This window comes from Camelus ferus, chromosome 18 (genome assembly GCF_009834535.1).
Source record: "Camelus ferus isolate YT-003-E chromosome 18, BCGSAC_Cfer_1.0, whole genome shotgun sequence".
Classification (NCBI taxonomy): domain Eukaryota; kingdom Metazoa; phylum Chordata; class Mammalia; order Artiodactyla; family Camelidae; genus Camelus; species Camelus ferus.
In genome coordinates this window covers 19,730,991-19,752,091 of record NC_045713.1, presented here as the reverse complement: position 1 = coordinate 19,752,091, position 21,101 = coordinate 19,730,991, and the positions used below count along the sequence as shown (strand labels likewise).

At 53.2% G+C, this 21,101-nt stretch overlaps 1 protein-coding gene across 1 annotated transcript in view; it reads right to left on the bottom strand.

Moving 5' to 3' along the window:
• Nucleotides 1-1,375: 1,375 nt before the first annotated feature.
• GSG1L (GSG1 like) overlaps nt 1,376-21,101 on the bottom strand; it is a 185,588-nt gene continuing 165,862 nt past the window's right edge. Inside the window, 2 exon segments of the mRNA XM_032460582.1 lie at nt 1,376-4,239; nt 14,141-14,211. Coding sequence (XP_032316473.1) covers nt 4,142-4,239; nt 14,141-14,211 — 169 coding nt within the window. The 3' untranslated portion in view covers nt 1,376-4,141.

Genomic DNA, 21,101 nt, shown 5'->3' with positions numbered 1-21,101 from the left:
TTTCCTTCGTTTGCCTACACAGTGCTTCTCACAATCTAAACTGACACTTTTGTTAGGATTTATTTTTGTTAGAATTATTGGAATCGTCTGTCTCCTCACTGGAATATATTCTCAATGAGGATGAAGTCAGTGTCTCTGATTCGTTGTGGCAGCTCCAGTGCACGCCCAGCGCCTGGCACACAGAAGCCCCTCAGGAAATAGTTCTCAGATGAACAAGGCCCGGCAAGGGTCCACAGTGGTCTTGGGATTCGAACTAACTCTGCAGTCCCAGGGCCTTTCCTCAATCCTCACTTCCTCCCAAACAAAGGGTCAGCACCGTGGCAACAGCAGTTCTTCCCGAAGATGAGCCTCCCAGGGTGTCTTGTCCTCAGGCCTGGCTGCCACGACGAACGGCCATGAATCAAGCTGACGCTTCCATTACCCGAGGCAGTGTGTGGCCAGGATGGGTTGGCTTTGGTGGGGGCAGCGGGGAGGACGGCTCATCACAGCCACCAGCCGAAGAGGGAAGTCAGCCCAAGTCAGCCCGGTGACTTCCTAAGGCCTGGACCCACCCTTAGCCCTCAGCCAAGGCAAGGACCATGACCCACAAGGGCACCTGGGGAGAAAGGGGGTGAGCAAACAAAAGGGCAGAGCCACATTTCAGGGCACCAGGCACGTGCAGACACAGGTCCAGGGCCAGCGGGAGCACACAGGCGTGGGTGGGTGCCGAGGACACGCGGTCAGCATGCGTGCACCTACACACTGCTAACCCAAGCTTGTACAGCATCGAGGCTGGCGTGTGCACACAGGCCCTGGGTGTGTGGATACAGGGATGCGGGGTGTGAGTGTCCAGGGTAGAACAGGCTGCGTAACAACTACTCTGGGCTGTGTGTCAGGCCAATGCGTGGGGTCAAGGCCAACAGCCATTCCAGCCAGTGGTCAGAACATGTCTGCTCAGAGCAGGGGATGGAGCTGTTTGCAGGGGCTGAAGGAGGGGACCTTTGCCTCCCCATCCAAGCCTCTGTGTGCTCACCCAGGTGCCCCCTGCTATCAAACCAGGTGATCCTCCTCCTCCCAGGTTCAGGCAGACTGTGGCATCTGCTCCCTGAATGAAGACAACCCTTCCAGTGACTCTCAGTGGGGATCCACTGGGCCTGCCTGAAAGTACTTCCTTTTATCTAACCAGCAGCCTTCTTGCTGCAGCCTCCGTGAGACCAAAAGACAGCTACTTCTCACCCCCTGCCCATCAGATGCCCAGGAGAGGACAGGAGGACTTGAAACCTGAGCGGTCCCATGGGCTTCCTACCTCCTCCCTGTCCCTCCCTGTCCTGTGCAGAGGGTAAAAATGGCCCTTGCTTGAGCCGTCCGCATACCGTAATCACAGACCACTTCACAATTATTTATTTAATATTTTTCTTTAAGCCAACCCTTTTTCTTTTAACTTAAATGCCTATTTTGGTTTTATCCTAAGCAATAATGCCTGTGAAATCACGGCACTGATGGGCCCATTATACATTTTTTTCCTAATACACATTTACATAAACACAACTATTAAAATAGATTAAAATTTTGCCCGTGTGTATCTCTTGGACCTCTGTGGTCCACTTGTGACTTTCAGAAGGACCCTAGGTGAGAAGAAAGGGCTCCCAGACGCCCCAGGCCAGGTTCCTATAGGGCACGTCTCTGCCCAGCCTCACGTCTCTGTTGGTTTCTTCTTGCCCAGAGGCCAAAGCCTGACCTCTTTGTCCTGATGTTCCAAGCCTTTTTATTTGCGCCCCAGTCTCTCTGCCAGGCCGAGTCCCGCTCCACACAGCAGGTCTGCGGTATTTACTGAATGAATGGAAAATGGATGAACGAATCACTGCTTTATCAAAAGATGCATGAATGAATGAATGAACACATACCTCTACCTGGGTATCCCCCGGGCATCTGAGACTCCAGACATTTGAACCCCTTCCTTCAGGCCCCAGCCTACAACCTGAGAGTCATCGCTAGCTTTTCTCTCGTCCCACACCAGCCTGCTTTCCCTTCTGCATCTGCCCTCACTGTCCCACCCCAGGGCCACCGTACTGAAGCAGCCCACCCTCTTCTCTCCCTTCAAGTGTGGTGAGAACGAGGAGGGGAGCCGTCCCCCCGCATTTGTTCTCAGCCCAGAGCCGCAGGGACCTTCCTGGCATACACAGCTGGGTGAGTCTCTGCTGAAAGCAGCCCTGGTTGCCACCAGCCCCGGGATGAAGTCTACGCTTCCCAAGGAAGCTTCAAGTCCCTCTGGCTCCGCCACCTCCGCGGCCTGACTTCCCACCACCCCCTGATGCCCTCCCTTCTCTCCACACCTGCCATCTAGATCATTTTAAATTCCTCAAATGGGCCCAACTTTCTTCCCCTCTACCCTCTTGCCTGCCTGACATCTAGCCAACCTTTCTGTCTTGGCTTAAATGTCACTTTTCCCAAAGGAGCCTCCTATGACCCACCCCACAAAGCAAGCGCTGCTTTTGGGCTTCCACAGCCCGCCCATCTCCCCTCACTGAGGTAACAGCAAACACTGACAGAGCTTTCTGTTCCCAATGCTTTGCATACATTAGCCCATTTAACCCTCAGAATGGCTTTAAGAGGTAGGTGTACTGACGATCCCCACGCGCCCATGGGGGTGAGGCACAGAGAGGTCAGGTAACTTGCCCAACGTCTCAAGTAGAGGAGCTAGAATCTGACCCCAGGCCGCCTGGCCCCAGAGTACTTCGCACGTTCTACTATCATCGTCTGTCTAGTTACGCGTCCTGCCCACCTGAGAGCTCTGAGAGGACAGGCACCCTCTCTGGATGGTTCAGTATCCCATCTCAAGGGCCTACCACAGCGCTTGGCACATAGTAGGGGCACACTGAGTTATAACATCAGATAGATGGGTGCACAGATGGATGGCTGAATAATGAGGATGGGTGATGCATGAAAGGATTCGAATGGGTGTCTGATACAAGGAAGGATAATGACTGATGGGTGGATGATGGAATATGGATGATGGAAGGATGGATGATGGATAGATGAGCGAATGGATGATGGATGGATGAATGGATGGGTGGATGGATAATAGATGGGTGATGGATGGATAGATGAATGGATAATGGATGATGTGTTTATGAAAAAATGAAGGACATTCTCTACTTGGGGGAAAACTCTAGAAATCCCTCTGGGAAAGGATAAGGCTTCTTACAGTCAGAGGTCCTGGTTCAAACCCCCAACTCTGCCTGTTGCTAGCTCTGTGATCTCGGGTAAGTTACTTCATCTCTTTGACCCTAAGTTCCTTCATCTTCGTAATAGTAATCTGTTTCCCCAGGCATCTAAGCCCTAAGATTTGATATAAATGTGGCTCTAGGGTAAAGGGTCCCCACAGGGTCTGGGTGGCTTAGGGCCTGGGTTTGAGGACCTGTCTCTTGCCTGCCTGGGCCCCCACCTTGCCCGCCCTCTGGAATTCAAGGCAGCTTGTCAGCCAGGCTCTATCTTGACCCAGCCCGCCCCCAGACACAGCCTCGGCTTCAGGTTCCCTCCATCCCCAATCCCGAACTTCAGTGTCTGGCCTTGAGCCCTGCACACTCTGAGCTGTCTCACCTGCAGGCTCCTTAAGGACCTGGTATGGGGGGGCCATGAGGGGGAATCCACAGCCCAGAGAGCAACTGGCCTCTACACACAGCAAGAAAATAGGTTCAACAAGCATTTATTGAGCCCCTGCTGTGTGCCTGCTGTGTGACCCCCTGCAGGAAGCCCCGCCCATTCCCTGTCCCTGCCCCCCACAGGGCTCTGCACGCTGGGGACCTCCTGAACTTTCTGGCTGGCTCATGGGTCCCAGGCTTTCAGTGGCCGATGTCCATGTCTTCCCCCTGCATCCCAGCTGCACCCAACAGGGTTTTGCATGTGACGGTGGCAGGAGTTAGGAGTTGCTGTCCCAAAGTCACACTGTGCAGCCCTGTGCGATCCCTCGGGCCACCCTGGCCCCAATTCCAAAACCCTGAGACTCAGGCAGCGATGGGCAGGGCAGGCCACGTGTCTCCCACGCAGGCTGGCTGAGTTCACAGCACACAGGCCGGGTTTCTGAAGACACCAGACCAGTGGTCTTGTGGCAGGGGGCTGGTGCCGATGACGGCTTGGGGTCTGGAGTCAGGCTGGGTCAATATCACACCCAGTGCCCCAGGACCCAGCACTGGCGGTTCAGCTCCGGGGCCTCCTGTGCAGAGCTCCGGGGCCAGGAATCTCCCATATGTGGCTGGTGTCCTGCCAGGAGACAGGGGGGTCCGTGTTGACAGCTGCCTTCCTCCACCCACACCCCATCTGCCCGCCATCCAACCGGCTCACCCTCCACCCACCTGCACAAGTTCTCCACCTTCCCTCTCACAGTCCTACCCACCCGTCTATCAGCCCACGTCCAGCGCTCTGCCCCTGTCCCACTCACCATCTCATCACCCATTCGCCTGCACATCCAGCTCTCCACCTCTGTGATGTCCCGTCCCCCCCTAGTCTACCAACACCCGGACCTCCATCTGCCAATATCCACCGTCATCCACTCGCCAACCCAATATATCCACTCACTCACAGAGTCTGCCCCACCACAGCCCGCCCGCAGCCCTAAAACCCACTCAAGCACCTCCCATCTGTCGACACACCACACACCCACCATTGTCCCACCCATCCTCCCTCCACCCACAACACTCCCACTGGCCCAGCTGCCCACATACACATCTACCCGTCAACCAGAAATACCCACCTATCCACCCACCCGCCCTCTCTCCAACTTACCACCTATTCGTCTGCTTCCCAACCTGCAGACACACCCCCTAACTCACAAACCTCCATTCCTCCATCTTTCTGCCCCATAACTCACCAACCCACCCATCCAACAAAGCCCTCTGCCCCGCCACCAACCCTGCAGCCCCCCTGCCCTCGCGTTCACCCATCCCACTTAAGCCGTCCACCCGGTCAGGACACCCACTTGCTCACTTTCCATCTCCCCTTCACCTCCCCCCGGCCCCCCCCCCCATCTACCCACTCACCCCATCAGGCTTCCCTGGGCTCCATCGTGTGCCCTGACTTGCTCAAGGAGCCGGGGAAGGGTTAGCTGGAGAAGTGTCGACAACTCCTTATGTAACCTTACGTGACCCCAGGCCAGCGAGCGAATGTGCGGACGTCCCAAAGCTGCCCCTGAGCAGCTCCCGGGGCCGAGGCAGGGGGCAGACTCTACCGGGGCCTCTGCTCTTGACAGCCTGAGCATGCGGAGGGGCTGGGAGGCTCGGCTGATGCAACGTGCTCCCTCTTTTGTGTTTTTCTTGATTCTCAGAAGTTTGTTCCCCTGCCTTCACCCAAGTGCCTCTTTTGTGTCTTTCTAACATGCCAACCCCACTGCCATCTCCAAGCTGGGACCTGCCTAAAATGTCCTTCTACCTACTGTCCCACTGAACCCTCAAAGCCCAGCTCAGGCCATCCCTCCCCCAGCTCAGCTCAGGTTCCCCCTCCTACAGGAAGGCCATCAGGCACTCTCCTCCTAGCCCTCAGAGGTCTCCCTATCTTGGAACACCGGATCTCGAGTGGTGTTCCACCCCCATTAGACCGTGAGCCCACCCCTTGGAGAATGCCCCACGGCGGCTATGGAGCTGGAAAGATGAGAACAAAGGGGCCCCAGGGAGGAGAGACTAGCTGGCATGGTGGACAGGACGGGCGTGAAGGGGGAGGGAGAAAACTAACGGTGACAAAGCACTTAGTCTCCACACCCTATGAGGTTCTGTCCTTGAAAGCCTGAGGGAGCTACCACCCATTTTACAGGTGAGGAAACTGAGACTCAGCCAGGAGAAGCAGCTGCTTTAGGATTCACAGCTCCAGTGCCACTGGGTTGAGTTCATTTCTCCCTGATTCCAAACATCAGCATTAAAAGAAATTTGTTCTGTGTGGTTTTGTTTCCCACTCCAGGCTCTGAAGGATGCTCAGACATACTTGTCATCCTTTAGGGTCCAACATCCTTCAAGAGCAAGCCCCTTGAGGCGGGAATTCCTGCTGAAGCCAAGCTCCTGCTTGCACCCCTCCAAGGACAGACAGCTCATTAGTCTTCCTCCACCCCAAAAGCAGCTCTGACTGTTAGGAGATTCTTCCTCATAACAAAGACTGGAAGGGAACAGGCAAAGCTGAGGATGGTTGTGCCAACGGTGGGAGTATGCACACGTGATTTTTTTTGGCTTTGGCTTTTCTTTATTTTTAATATTTTTTAATGTTAGCGCTTTACTAATTTTACTATATTTTAAAAAGGGGTGGGAAACATTTGGCAAACATTCTGGAATTGTTTGGACTCAGGAAAAACATTTGTTTTGGCCCCAGTCACTGAAACAGTTGCATTCTTTGGAAGTGCTTGCTGCCAAGATATAGGTGTTGGCATTTTTTTTTTTTTTAATCTAAAAGCAAATATTTGGTGCATGGGAAGCCTTGATTGTTTTTCTAAATGAGTATTTAGAAATGACTGTAGCTGCTCTTACCGTTGCCAACAGTCAGAACCTTGGAGAGTTCAGAGGAACAGAGAGAAAATGATCACGTATTTTTAAGGAAAAAGAGGAGCCGTGATCCTTACCCTTCTGAGTCAAAATCTGGTTCTTTGTCCCCTGGATCCAGAGACCAGTTCACTAACCACTGGGAATGGCTTGGGGCCAAGAACATTTACAGTAGAGGGAGCTGTTCTCAGCATGCACCCCATCACCCCAAGACTCCCTACTCATTTCCTTTCTCCTGGTCCCTTTACTTTGGGTCTGGTCACCAGTCAGGGGAAAAAAAAAAAAAAAAAAGCCTTATGCTATAGATCATTACAGATCACAGAATCCTACCTCAAAACGCCCCCTGGGCCCAAGCAAATGACAAAAAATGGGTGAAGCGGCCAGAAGCAGCCTTTCCCCAGCTCTTGCCAATTGTCTGAAACTGATTCTGAAACTGAAAACTGGAATTTCAAAATCAAATCTCCTGGTTTTTAAATTATGACAACTAAGGCTTTTAAAAACATTTAAAACCATCTGTGGGCCAAGCAGCATCTCTCAGGCTAGACCCAGCCCGCGGGAGGCCACTTCTGACTTCTGACTGCTTTCCGGCCTGCGTCTCTGTCCCACGGCTCCGTTCTCCATGGCTTCACACATTGTGGCCCCTCTGTTCTCCGTGGCTTTGCACATTGTGGTCCCTCAGTTAGAGTGTCCTTCCCTGCTGTCCTCTGGCTGTGAGTCTCCCCACTTCTCATTTGATTACTTTTTTTTTTTTGCCAAACGGAGGAAGGGAGCAGGTCATTTCAGGCAGAAGGAACAGGGTGTGAAATAGGTTCTTGGCAGGTAAATGGGGTTCTCAGGAGGTGTGAAAAACCTAGCCACGTTGGTGGCTGCAGGAAAGCAGGATAGTCTGTGGGGCTGGAGAGCAGGGCACACAGGGCTGGAGGAGGGAGGAGTAGAGGGCTGCAGGTGCAGAAGGTGCCAGGTGTAAGAGGATTCATCCTGCACCTGGGGTTTCTGCCACATCATCAGACCCACCTGAGGCTGATTCCCGCCCCGCCTGCCCCAAACCAAGGAATCGGAAGCTCCAGGGAAATCTGTATTTTAATACCTGCCCCCCAAGTGTTACTTAGGCTCAAGGGTGATTGGAAGAGCACTGCCTTGGGCAAAAATGGGCATAAAGAACGATGACACAGGTTGAGCTTGGAGTCACCCAGGCTTGTGACCCAAGAAAAATGATTTTGATGTTTGGAAATCCAAGGAACTTCACCTGTAAAATGGAAATAGCCCTCAGAGCCACTACCCTATGAAGACTAAGGGAGCTCAGCCATTCATGGAGCGGTACTGATGACCGACTGACCAACTCCGCTAGGCACGGGGGCTGCCACCTGAACGAACTGTCCTCATGACGTCCCCACTCCAGTGGGGAGAGTTAGCAACGGAGGGTTCCCAGAGTGATGAGTCACTGAAAGAAAAATGAAGCAGGGACAGGATGGTGGGAGAAGGTCCCCTTGGGAATGTCCAAAAGGGGTCGGCACAAGACCTGACAGCCAGGTGGGTTGGGGCTGGGAGGAGCTGGAGAAGACATGATCAAGTCTGTGTCCTAGGACGATGGACTGGAAGGGGGATCAGCCCCAGAAGCAGCAATTTCCACCCAGAAGCCGCTCAATAGCCCAAGCAGATGACAAAATGCAGACTCGCTCCTGGCAGCAGCCCAGGGCCAAGGACCACTCAGAATTTGGTCTGCGGAGCAGCAGAAGCAGCATCACGGAAAATGCAGAGTCCCAGGTTCCATCCCCCGACCTCCACTGGCAGAAACTGAGGGGTAGGGCCGGGCAATGCATGTTTTAAGGAGCCCTCCAGAGGATTCTGATGCTGACGCTGTCCTGGATCTCTCTGCCCTCAGTGCCAGGGCCTCAGATATCTCCAAATTGCATGGCCGTCTGTTTGCCCAGCGAGTTGGCATTGGTATTTATTTCAGAAATATTGTCTGTTTCCTTTTTAATAAAGGAAGCAGACTCAAGCAGTACTATATTGGATTTGATTTTGATCTAATAAAAGTGCCAAGTTGCTGTGAGCCCAGAAAAGTCTTCCTTGAAATTCCCTCTGCTATTTTGAGGGCAGTAGCAGCAAAGACTCGTCTAGATGGAGCTCCCAGAAGCCACCTCTGTATCCAGCAAGTGACAGCCTCTCACCCGGCCCAGCCTGACAGCTACACCTGGCAAAATCAAAAGCTTGTCTCGGGCATTGAACTTGACAGCTGCAATCAGCTGCAAACCCCAGTTGCCCCTAAAAGGAAGATGCAGACACCTGGACCATATGGCAGTATCACTTCCATCAAATGTCACATCTGACGTGCTCCCAAGCTAGCTGGTGGCACGGCAAAACCTCTAAGGCAGGTTTCAAAAGAAAACTCTCCTCAGGAAAAAAAAAAAAAATTGTGGCAGAATCCATATCACAGTAGCCCAAGAAAAAATAGCAGCTTTTGGAGTGGTTAAGATAATCCAAAAGTTCATATACCTGTTTATGTAAAAGTGGCTTCTCAGGTGGGATATGGTAGAAAACGAGCGGTTTAGAGCATCAGTTGAGCACCTATTGGGTGCCACACACTACTCTAGACTCTCAGGATACAGGTGTGAGCAAAACAAGACAGGGTGCCTATTCTCACGGAATGCAGCAGAGAGAGGCAACACAACAAAAACCAGGTACCTAAGTATAAAAGGTAATTCCAGAGAGGGACAGATGCTTTGAAGGGAAAAAAAAAAGGAAAAAGAAAAAACCATGGTGATATGAAGGTGACTGGGGAAGCTGGTGCAAGTCAGCGGGGCTTCTCTGAGAAAGTTGTCCTCCGCTGAGATGAAAGATGAGCCCAAGCCAGCTATGCAAAGATTAAGAGGGAGAGCACTCCAGGCAGAAAGGATAGCAGGTGCAAAGGTCCTGTGGGAGGAATGAGTTATGCATGTTCAAGGAAGAGAAAGACCAGGGTGGCTGGAGCAGAATGAGAAAGGGGAGAATGGGAGGAGACAGGGTGGGGAGTTTGGGGGCCCTGAGTAGGAACAGCTTGGCTCCCAGGGTAAGGGAACCTACACGCCAAGCTGATCTGTACTGCCCAGGGGACCAGAGATCTCAACAAAGTCACTCTGCTTCTAGGAGCCTTAGTTTCTCCATCTGCACAATAAAAAATAATCACCCCTCCTTGCCAGGACTGCACCAACCAGCAGATGAGAAGGCTACAAAGCAGGGACCTGCACACAGCAAGTGTTTAATAATGCGGGCTCCCTGGCATCCCTCCTCTCCTGTCCTGCTTGCTGGCAGGTCAGGCCACCGCAAGAGCTGAGTGGTTGCTCAGCGCAGAAAAATTGCAGAACTCATCCAGGCATTTCCAAAGTATTTTCTTGGCCAAAACCCCACTCGTAGCGAAGAGGCTGCATTCTGGAGATGGTGTCCTTTCCCTAGACATTCTGATCAGGCTGCTTTCTAGTCCATGAGCAATGGGAGAGCCCAGTCCACCTGTGGCTGGGTCCCTCTTCCCCAAACACTGCCGAAGGTCCAGCAGATGGGGTGTGCCTGGCACGTGGAGCCACTGACTGACACGTGGCAGCTCACCCTAGTGCCTCGGAATCTGGGCTCTGGAACCAGATGGGCTGGGTGTACATCCACTTCCTGGCACAGCCATAACCTCCCTGGGCCTCAGCTTCCCTGTCTGTAAAATGGGGCTATGTTTGGGATTAAATGAGAGGATAAATGTAAAGCCCTCAGAACGTACACAAGGGGGAACTGTTGTCATGAGACCCGGTGGGACTGAGCTCTCCTGGTTGGTTATTTTCCTAGTCAACTCCAGGTATCATCATTACAGCTGTAGAATTCTACCAAGCTAGACCACCCAGGGCCAAGCACCCCCTCCTTCTCCGCACCCCACCCTCACCCGAGCTGGGGGAGGCGCCAGGCCTCTGGCCAGCATGGACCCCATGATAGCTCTGGCCAACGATACAGCAGTGGCTTGGGAGCTCCCCAGTCCAGAACTCGCCTTATTTCCCTCCATGTTTCAGAGCCCGCAGGAGGCCCAGCCCAGAGAAGCATCTTTAGCAAAGATTCGTTGAATAAACGAATGAGTGAATGACTTTCATGTGGCCACAGACACAGCCCACTTTAGGACAATGAAAGTGAGTGGAGCGCTCAAGCCGGCATCCAGCCCACACGCGGACGCCTCCTCCCTCAGCTCCGACCGCAGATAGGGTCTTTCTCGTCCTCATTGTTTTAACCGAGTCTGCAGCACCTCTGCTGGCCCCGGGGAAAGACAGCCGCCCCACAGCTCGGCTACCCGATGAAAGGCACACCTGGCAGAGGTGCCATAGGATCTGAGGTTCCTTCCTTCCCCGAGAAGCTGGGGTTTGGAAAACCTCTGGGAGCAGCAACACCTTCACCACCGGCTTCCATGTTTCTCTTTGAGCCTCGGGCTGTCAGAACCTCGTGGCCCCCCCCATTTCTCCACCTCCTCCCACAATCTCCCTCAATGGCCTCAGCAGTCCTCCAGCTTCAACTAGCTCCGCTCTCAACCCTACACGTCCCTCAGACTCAACACAGATGCAACATTATGACGCCCGACAAACTCCTCTCCATGTCCATCAGTGGGTGACAACTGGCCCTGGATTGCTGGCTCTAAACTTCTGTGAGCATCCTAGGTTGCTGGCTGCCCCCACCCCTCACCTCGAATCAGACAAGCTGGGGTGGGCACCACCCCTCTGCCCAGAGGAGCACACTGCTGACCTCCCCTTCCCTAGTGCGGGGCTTTCTCCCCCCTCCCAGGGAGAGTTCATGTTCCCCACCCCACCTCAGCAGCCCTCCAGCGACACCCAAGGAGAGTTACTACCACGTCTGGAAGGATAACTCAGACACGTGTGCTCTGCACTGGCCCCCAAGTCCCCCAGCCGGGCCTACAGTGACAACCGGCTCAGTCGTGCTGCCTGCCCTTCCCTGCTTCAGTCTGCCTCCCTGGCATCTATTTGCATTTTCTGAGGTCACCCAAATAAGGGACTTGCTGTAGAATTCTTATCTCAGGATCTGCTTCTGGAGAAACACAAACAAAGCACTCTGACAATTCTCCCAGCAAAAAGTTCTTGAATCCGCCCACCCTTATCTCTGTTGCTGCAGGTCAGGCCACCGTCACGTCACGTCACTCCCGGGGATGACAGTGACAGCATCTAAAGTGGTCTGCTGGCCTCCAGTCTTCCTGCCCTCTCATCCTTTTCCCACATTGCAGATGGGGTGGAAGGAGGCACCGAGAGAGATGGATGTGGATGAAGATGATGTAGCTATGTAGATTCAGATAAATAATCTGCTATGTCTCTTCCCCGGGCTCCCCACCTCAGAGCCGGCTCCTCCCCATGGTCCTGCCTCCTGCGCCCCCCAGTCCCATCTCCTCCCCGCCCTCATTGCTCTCCCTGCTCCAGTCCAGCCACACCGGCCGCCAGTGCTGGCTGTTCTTGCTTTGCAGGCCCCTCTGCCTGGAAGGCTCTTTGCTTAGCTGACTTCTCACTCCTTAGCCCCGGCAGCAGGGGCTCCTCAAAGAGGCAGCTCTAAGGGGGCCTCTCCCGTTCCCTCTTTAACATCACACGTTCTTGTGGTAAGACTTGAGGTCATCTCCTTTGTTTCTGAGTTCATTTCTTACTTGATTCTCTCTCCCGGACTCCCCGCCCCACAAGGCAGCGACCTCTGTCTGCTGCAGCTCCTGGCTGCGTCTCCAGCGCCTCGCACGGGGCCAGCACAGAGGGTCTGCAACGCTCAGTATTTGTTGAGGGCATGAAAAATGGAATTCTCCGTAGGCTGCTAACCTAGGACTGCATCTGATGTTTCTCTTGTGAAGAAATGCTGCTTGGGAGGTGAAGTGGGTGCCAGAGCAGAGCTGAGGAACGGCGTTGTGCGGAGAGGGTTTCTGCAGCTCCCCAACCCTGAGCGTCCTCATTCTCCACCCCAGGGCTCGCTTTCCGGGTCAGACTCGCTCCCTCGACTCCACTCTTTCTCCCATTCTCAGGCCTCAGAGAGCTGCTCTTTCCTCTTCTCAACTCCCCAGCGGCCCCCACAACCTCTTCCCACCGAGGGTTTCTCACCCACTCTGCAGGGGACTCAGGCCCAAGCAGAGGGGCTGGTGGTGCTCTGGAACATGCCAGGGCTCTCAGTTTGTATCCCTACCATGTGCTTCCTGAGCCCCTCTGGTGGATTCCTGCTCTCCTCTGTATCTCTGAGGCAGGCACTCCCCAGCTGCCTCCATGCCCTGGTTCCTGACCCCTTCCTCCAGGAAGCCCTCCTTCCCTGACACCTGGCTTGAACCCACAGTATGTGAGCCCAGTGTCCACTCTTACTCCTCGGGCAGGCAGTTTGTGTTTCGGCCCTTTTTCTGGGCTGCTACAGGAGCCTCTTCCCTCCGATTGAAGACAGGACCTGCTCCTCCTCTCCAACCAGGCCCCCTCCCAAGCTCCTTCACCCGTCCTCTGTCTTCTCCCTCCTAGCAGAGCCATTTCTCACTCCTAGGGGTTGGGGTCAGATAGTGTGTTTAAATCTCTGCTGTTTTAGTTCAGGTTCCCCAGAAGCAGACCCTAAGGTAGGAATCGGAGAGAAGGGGAGACACTACAGAGGAACTGGGCAGAGGGGAACATGGCCCAGGGAAGAGAAGGCTGTGAACCCAGGTGGCTGCTAAACCTCATCACACCTGGCTAATCCTGCAAATCCCTCACCTCGGGGAATCCCACTCAAGGGGCAAGTGAGCTAGGGCTTCTATATGCATTTCCTTAGTACTTTCATCTCCTGTGGGTGGAGGTAGGGGAAGCCCCCAGGGACAGAGACGCAGATACTGGCAGCTGGAAGGCACTGGAGTTTCCTAAAAAGTCTGAGAGATTTGGGCAGGGTACTGACAACGTCTGCTCTAACAGCTCTGCCACTGACTAGCTAAACTATGTGACCTTAGGCAAATTGCTCCACTTCTCTGAGGCTTTATTTCCTTATCTGCAAAGTGTGAATAGTAATCCCAGTTCTAGGGGTTGGAAGTGAGCAAGAACACGAGAACAGGCATAAAGAGCCTCAGTACGGAGCAGGGCGGGCAGGGAGCAGGCTCGGCTGAGATTCTGCCATTTTAACTTTCATCTTGCATCAGCTCCTTCCTTTTCTGTCTGGAACAAGGTCTTCTTCTTCTCTGACCTCCCCTTTGCTTTCTGGTCCAGACATTTGTTTTCTTAATGGGTGCCCTAGATTCTGTCTCCCACAGTGAGACATATGAAGTCAATGCATTCTAAGCTGCCAGGAGTACCCACTGTGCAAACAATCTTGTGCATTGTCACCTCCCTGACTTGGCTAGTTCTGTCCTGGAGCCGTTCTCCCTTCAGGCCAACGGCTAAACCAGACCAGGATTGAGCTGTGGTTCGCCTGCCTGACTTTAAGGCACCCCCATGTCCCTCTTGCTTTCTTAGAACTCTGACCCCCATCGCAAGGGCTGTAGCTGCTGCGTGCAAAAGACTTGCTCTGCTAAGACCGCAGCCTCAGATTGGCCCTCCGTACTGTGTGTCTGGGGGAGAATGCAGGGGTGCAGGGAGAGGCTGGCCTGGCGCATCTCCAGCGTCCTCTCTTCTCTGTCAGCCCATGCCTCTGCAGCACAGACCCCTGTGGCTGAGGCCACTTACGGGCGGGGTATCTCCCGTGGCGGCAGTCCAGGCGAAGGTCCTCCTCCTCGTTCCCATCCCCTTTCTCCATCCTGGAAAGAAGAGAACCCAAAAGCCAGTGTAAGAAAGAGCAGGCTGAGCTGGCAGAGACCCAGCACCTGGAAAAGGGTACCCCTCCCCTCCGGAGAACATTTTGCAAAGCAATTTGGCACCACTGCCCCAGGGGGTTCTTACCAGCCACCTGAGAGAGGGAATCTGTAACGGATGAAGAAACAGGTATTGGAAAGTGCTGTGACCAATCAGGTGCCGGGCAGCTAACGAATCAGACGCAGATGCCTCTGACGAGCAAACCCATGTGCTCTCACAAAAAGATGTTCAATCACGTGCAAATGGTGTATTACAAAAGAAGGGGTACGGTTCGATTTGTTTTTAAAAATTACACACTGATATGCACAAAACATTACTTGGCAAGATATCTACCAAAAGGTTAATGGTGATTAACCCTGGATAACGTGAAAATAGGGGAGTAAATCTGGAGCCTCCTTTTTGAACCCACCTCTATTTTCTGACTTTAGGGCAAAGGACTCTATTAGCTGCATCATTTTTTTTTAAACTAAATTAAAACACTTCTTAGAGGCAGTTCTACATAGAAACAAAGCCCTGGTCTTCCGACCTCTGGCCCAGGGCTCTTTCCCACCAGCAACTGTGAGGATTTCCCAGTGTGGCTCCCTTCTCCTCTGGCAACTCAAGATCACTGCAGTTCTGGAGGCAGCTGCCTCTGCTGGTGTGGCTGGGGAAGGGCTGCCAAGCCCAGAGCAGAGGCTGCCCAGGGTCAAAGCGGAGGCAGCTGCAGACTCCCCAACACGGTTCCGGACCTATACCCTCACCGCCATCCCATCAATGCCTGGGCCAGAGAATGGGCAGGGTCATATTCCCACGGTGCACATGTCCATTTGTAACCCAAATATACTCCAGAGTTCCAGGCAGTCCAGTCTACATGTACCTCAGCTTTAGAGAAACATAATCTAGTCTCCAAAGCAGAAACAATCCCAATCATTACTGTGCATCCTAAAGAACACTGAAGGCACCCCCAAGTCCTTATCTGAATTTATAGATGCTTTCGCTCAGTCTGTTTGGCATCCTTTCAGGACGGCTTGCACTTGTTACAGTCATCATTGTTATTACCATCGTCAGCATCCTCATGGCTGGTGGCCTTTGTGGTCAGTCACTCTGTGACTCCACCTCCCAATTCCTAATGTGGAAGGATGTTATTTTAACCTATTAACCAAAGCTCCTTCCCCACCCTGCCCCCTACACCCCTTCCTTCGTTCCATCATTTAGATCTGAATTCTTTGTTACCTTAGAAAAGGGATGTTTTGAAATCAGTAGAGAAAAGGCTTCAAAGTAGCAAACACCTCTGGATTCAGGGCAGAAGGAACCACAGGGGGTCACAGCACAGCCTTCTGCCCCTCCCCAAACTGAGGACAAAAGAGTCAGCACAGAGGCTGAGCGAGGCGACGCTGTGGCTTCTGGAAAAGGGAATGAGCCCCCAGGAAATGTGACAAAAACAGAGGTACCCGCTCAGACTTCCAAGTGAGAGAGAAATAAACTTGTTCATTGTTTAAATCCTTGTTATTTGGGGTCTGTCTCCACCTATTCAAACCTGTATTCCAACCACAGAGTTACCGGCATCATCATCGTCACCCTCCCCAACTTACAGCTGTGAAAACTGAAGTTGAGACAGACTTGTAACTTTTCCAAGGTTTTGCTGATGTGCTGGTAAATATTAACAACCGGCTCTCTAACAGAAAGAGCTGTGCTTTGCAGTGTTTGTGGACATCTGTGGGGTGAATACTCCCAGCATGGCTGCTCTGAAGCAGAGAAGAGGCTGCAAAGTGTCAAACACCTCTGGAAATCACTGAACATGTGACGTCACTGGACATCACTGAACATGGAGCCAGGAAGACAGCCGTACACTTTGCTCTCGTGGGGCCCTCTCCACCCCAGCAGCTGGCCGGCCGGTGGGATTTGAACTCAGGTTTAGCAGTCCCTGGAGCTGGAGCCTGTTTCCAGGGTGCCCTGCAGATTCCTGGCTGGCAGGGGATTTTCCATCAGACCCACTCTGGGTACACCTGTGCTGTGAGGTCCCAATGGGAAGTGACGCTGGGCACTGGCTCTCCCAGAACTGCCAGCAGGTGTGCAGATGGCAGTATGCGGGTGACTGCGCTGTCACACAGTCATTGCCCCAGTGACCCACAACATCTGGGATGGGGTTGAAGCTGGGTATTTGCTATTTTTTTTGAGAGAAGAGAATATGCAGGCAAGTGACAGGAGCAGGGAGGCGCCAAGGATTTGGCAGTTTGAAGGTAGAATAGAACCCAAGTGTCTTGCCTCATCAGGAAACAGCCCCCACCGATACCTGCCTGTGGCCACCACTGGTGAGGGGTCCACTGGGTCCTCCCTCTGCTGCAACAGGAGCCCGAGGCCTCCCCAGCACAGTGCTCCCAGCACACTCTCCACCCACTGTGACCCTCTCTGTGCCCTCCTCAAAGCCTGCCCCTCTCTCGCTGCCCCAGTCTAGCTTCTGGTTCCGAAATCTCCAGCCACCCCTGGTGGAAAGCAGCAGCCTACGCAGTGTGCTTCTCAAACCAACTGATAAAGGGCTAAGTTTTTTCCACCTTGATTTTCAATCTCCCTTGGACCAATTTTTTAATAAAATACAACAAAAATGAGTTGCTAGAAAATGAAATGGAAAAAGCCACACACAGAAGGCAAGCTTGGGTACCAACAAGAGCAACTCACTATGAAGTTTTCTAAACACACGTCTCAGTTTCTCTCCTTATGTCATCACAATGTTTGCAAATGGGCCCTGGTTTGGGGACTACACTTTGAGTAGCACCGAGGCGTAGAATCCCTTCTTTATCCACCAGTCTCTGCTGACCCACAGCCACCTCCTGACCAGGGCTGTATCTGCTCTGCCCTCCAGCCTGACCCTTCCCAAATGTACCAATGCCCACAGATGATGAGAGAAGCTTGTTAAAATGCAGATTCTGATTCAGTACGTCTAGGAGTCTGCATTCTAATAAGTTCCTGGGGTGGGGGCCAATGCTGTTGGGCCCCGAATCGCATTTGAAGAACCAAGTATTGGACCCTGGGCTTTGGGCACTTGTGAGGTTCCGCTAGGCATGAGCCCAGTTGCCCTCCATGTCCTGGGCTGTCGTCCAGTGTACCCCGGCCTCCAGTATCCTCCCCACAGTCCTGGATGCAAAGAGGCATCACCAAAGAGCTGACCGTAGCCTCTCATTTCCCTCCAGCCTGCTGCTATTTGGATGAACATGGAGGTTGGGGAGCGGCTGTCCTGCCAGAAGTTCCCACTACCTTGATGCTTCGACCTCCAGGACCACTCTGTGCTTTTTGCTTTCCTTTCACATTGCGTTGGTGGGTGAGCTAACCTTGGGGGCCCAGCAAGGGCCCCGAAATTTCCACAGCGCCGTCTCTAATTCCTGGGCCCCGCATTCCTCTCCAGACGAAACAGTGATGTCAAAGGACCCCAATAAAAAGCCATCAAGTGCGAGGCATCGCGGAGAAGTAATATTCAAGCAGCGAGAGTGGAAATGACAGGTAAGAAGGAGCGTGTGATTGAATACGTCTCAGAGGTTAAAAAGCTAAGAAACAGTCACAGAGGACAAAGAACACAATGATTTTTAAATGATGCATTGATGGTGGAATGAAGGGTGGAATTAAAAGGAAATCTGGCAAATAAATGATCCCAGGTAGGAGATTAAAATTCTACAGCGCCCCATCAGAAGTGCCACTCCAAGACAGGGGGAAATAAATGGGTTTTTTGAAAGATTTTTTTTCCCTTCTCTCATTTTATGAGTAAGAACATCATGATTCAAAACATTTGGAAAATACAGGGAAGAAAATAGCCCGGGTGCTGTCGCCCCCCCAGATCTTTGTGTGTGGTTGAGAGCGCTACCTCCCATTTCTCTGATACTGGGTTTTAAAAAGAGGTCTCTAAACATTAGCACCTTGAGATTATTTTTGGAACTGCACAGGCTAGAAATTGTGACTTGGAAAAACAATCACTAACATGAGTGGAGCCCCCACTCCAACTCCCCATCCTCGCCTTCAATAGCTCCTAGGTACCCCTGACAACATGAAAACCTCTAGATGTGGTTTATCTCAAAAGTCACATCTTCAGCCCAGCCTTGGCTACAGGACAGAGAGCAGTGAGCAGTCACAGAGGTGGGCACATCTGAGGGGCCGTGCTGTTCAGAGTCAGACTGGACACACCCAGGATTGAACCCAGGCCTTGGTGCATACCAAGCACATGCTCTTCCACTGAGTTATACCCCCACCCCATGAGGCCCCTTCTTTTCTGCTCTCTGTCACCCTCAGGTAGAGAGGACAGTTGTCCTGAGACTATGTGGAGACCAAAGAATGACCCACCTGGTGGGGTGGAGGCTGTGTGCAGGGGGTGGCGCCCAGGGTCCTGGACCTTCGCCCTGGAGCTGTAGTGTTTCAGCAGACAGATGAGAATCGCGGTACCCTGATCGCACGAGCACAGTGAAGAGGCACTGGCTGTCGGGGGAGGACAGGTGCAAGGGGACAAAGTAGGATGTGGGATTCACATCTCACCTCCAAGCAGGAGGTGAGAATGGGCGCAGCCCTGGACTCTCCAGGATGATGGGAGTGAAGATGGAGAGAAGTGACCCACCCACAGGGGAAATGCACTGGTCCTGGGGTGACCGGACATGGGGGTAAGACTTGCAGATGTCTGCTTGCATAGGCAGGTCCACCCTGGAGAAATCCGCGGAAATAGAACTGGGTTTGGGGAAGCACCGGGAGTAGGTCCTGGCCATGTTGAATTTTGATGCCTTTGAGAATCCAGAGTGGAAACATCAAAGAGGCAGCTGGATATGCGGTGGGACTGTGGAGGGAGTAAGAATGCGGGAGTCCTGGTACACTGGTCCTGTTGTGCCCACTGAGGCTGATGTCAAGAGGGCCTAGAACTGACCTTGGGAGCATCACCATTTCACAGAACAGAGAGGAGGGGTGGGAGGGGGGCTCACACAGCCCAGAGGAGTGGCTGGTGGGAACCCAGGGGGAAGGTATGTGCCCATCACTCATCCCCCGGGCAGCTGGGAGCTGTTGGGGGAGTAGGGGGTGGACGGCAGATGGCACTGGGAGGAGCTGTGAGTGGGAGGTGAGGAGGTGGAGACCAGCCCTTCCAAAAGTTTCCCTACAACAGACAGGAGAGAGAGCAGAGCTGGCGGGGAGCGGGGTCCTCGCGTCCCTCCCAGCAGCAGTCACGGGGATGGGGAAAGAGGGGGCCCTCCACTGTGCAGGAACAATTTACGTCCACAGCGATCTCCCCCAGGTGGGGGTCTGGCTGCTCTGCATCTGCTCAGCGCCCTGTGAGTCCTTACTCAGGAAGGAGGCTTGGATGAGAGAAATGAGAGACCCAGGCCCAACTCCCACCTGCACCCTGTTCTCAAATCTTCTCAAACTGCCTAGATTTTCCTAAATACCCTTGTTTGCCGTCCGTCCTGGCCTTTGCTCACACGGTTGCCTGTGCCTGAGAACGCCTTCTGCCACCCACCACCCATCTGGCCTGGAGCGCTGTGTGTGCCTTTAAAAACCTGGCTTGGGGGTCTCATCTATGCAGGCTTTTCTAGCCTCTGCCTCCCCCGGGGTGGTGCTCAGCCCTCCCTTCGCCTGGAGTCACCTCCAGGAGGCCCAATGGCAGCCCCCAGGGTGTTTTGCTGGGGACTCACAGCTAAAAACTACAGAGTTAATTCCAGCCCTGGTCTAGTTCCTCCTGTCTTCCACGGGATTATGTGAGAGCACACAGGCAAGGCCCTTGAAAAGCGCCTGCAACAGGAGGTACTGCACAACTATAATTAACAGTATAATGATTACAGACGGTTAATAACTTGTTGAGCCCCTAAGGGTCTAGGTGCCAGGGACAAAGCAGAAGCCAAGAAAGCGCGCCCTGCTCTGGAGGTGTGCGCGTGCTCTGGATGGAGGCCGACAGACGTGAGTAGCGAAAGAACAAGTTCGCAGACTGGTAGTCGGAGCAAGGGGATGTGACGGGGTGATCTGATCCTGGGGGAAGAGCTGCCTCCTCCCAGCCTTTTGTCCCCACCGCCCACTGTGGCTTTCCAGAGGGAGGCGGGATGTTTGCTCAGTCGGCTGACTTCCCCCTCGAGTCCAATCAACAGGGTCTCATTTCCTTCTGCACGTTGTTAAACCAGATCTGAACATAAAGCATTCAAGAAAGCCCCGATCTGCAAATATTTACCTTTCATCTGGCAGCTTCCGCCCCTCCCCTGGGAGTCCTGATTAAGACAACCTCCTTGGGGATGACAGGCAGGGTGAGTCTGGGAGGGTTTAATTCCAGAGACTCAGAGCTGGGACAGACGAGGCTGCTGGGAGTCAGGGTGTGCAGGTTCACCCTCCCCCACAAACCCAACACGGGAGCACACTGACCCCTATACACACACACTTGCACACAAATAAATGCACAAACATCCATGGCTTTCTTCCACACACATTTCAAAAGCCCTGAAAACGGTTCAGACTCTGCCCCATCGTTCCCCAGACCCATAATCGGCTCCTGCAGAGAAAAATCCAACAGGACCAGGCAGGAGAGAGGAGAGGGGGAGGCAGTACAGGCCCCTCCTGCTCCATCAGCCCCCACAGGACATCATCTTGACCTTAGTCAGGGGTGCCTCTCCCACTGATAGGAATAGCGGGGGGCACCCAGAAGACCCCACACCCTCTCCCAGGGCCTGTCTTATTCTGTACCCCTCTTCTGAATTCACAACCTGCCTCCCACCTCACCCACCCATTTGTTGTGGTTATTAATATGATTATTAGATTATTAATTTGTAAAATACTGCCTCTGTCTCCATCCTAACTTAATTATTACCAACCTTTATACTTCACATCAGTAGCGGGAGGGACAAGAAGTCAC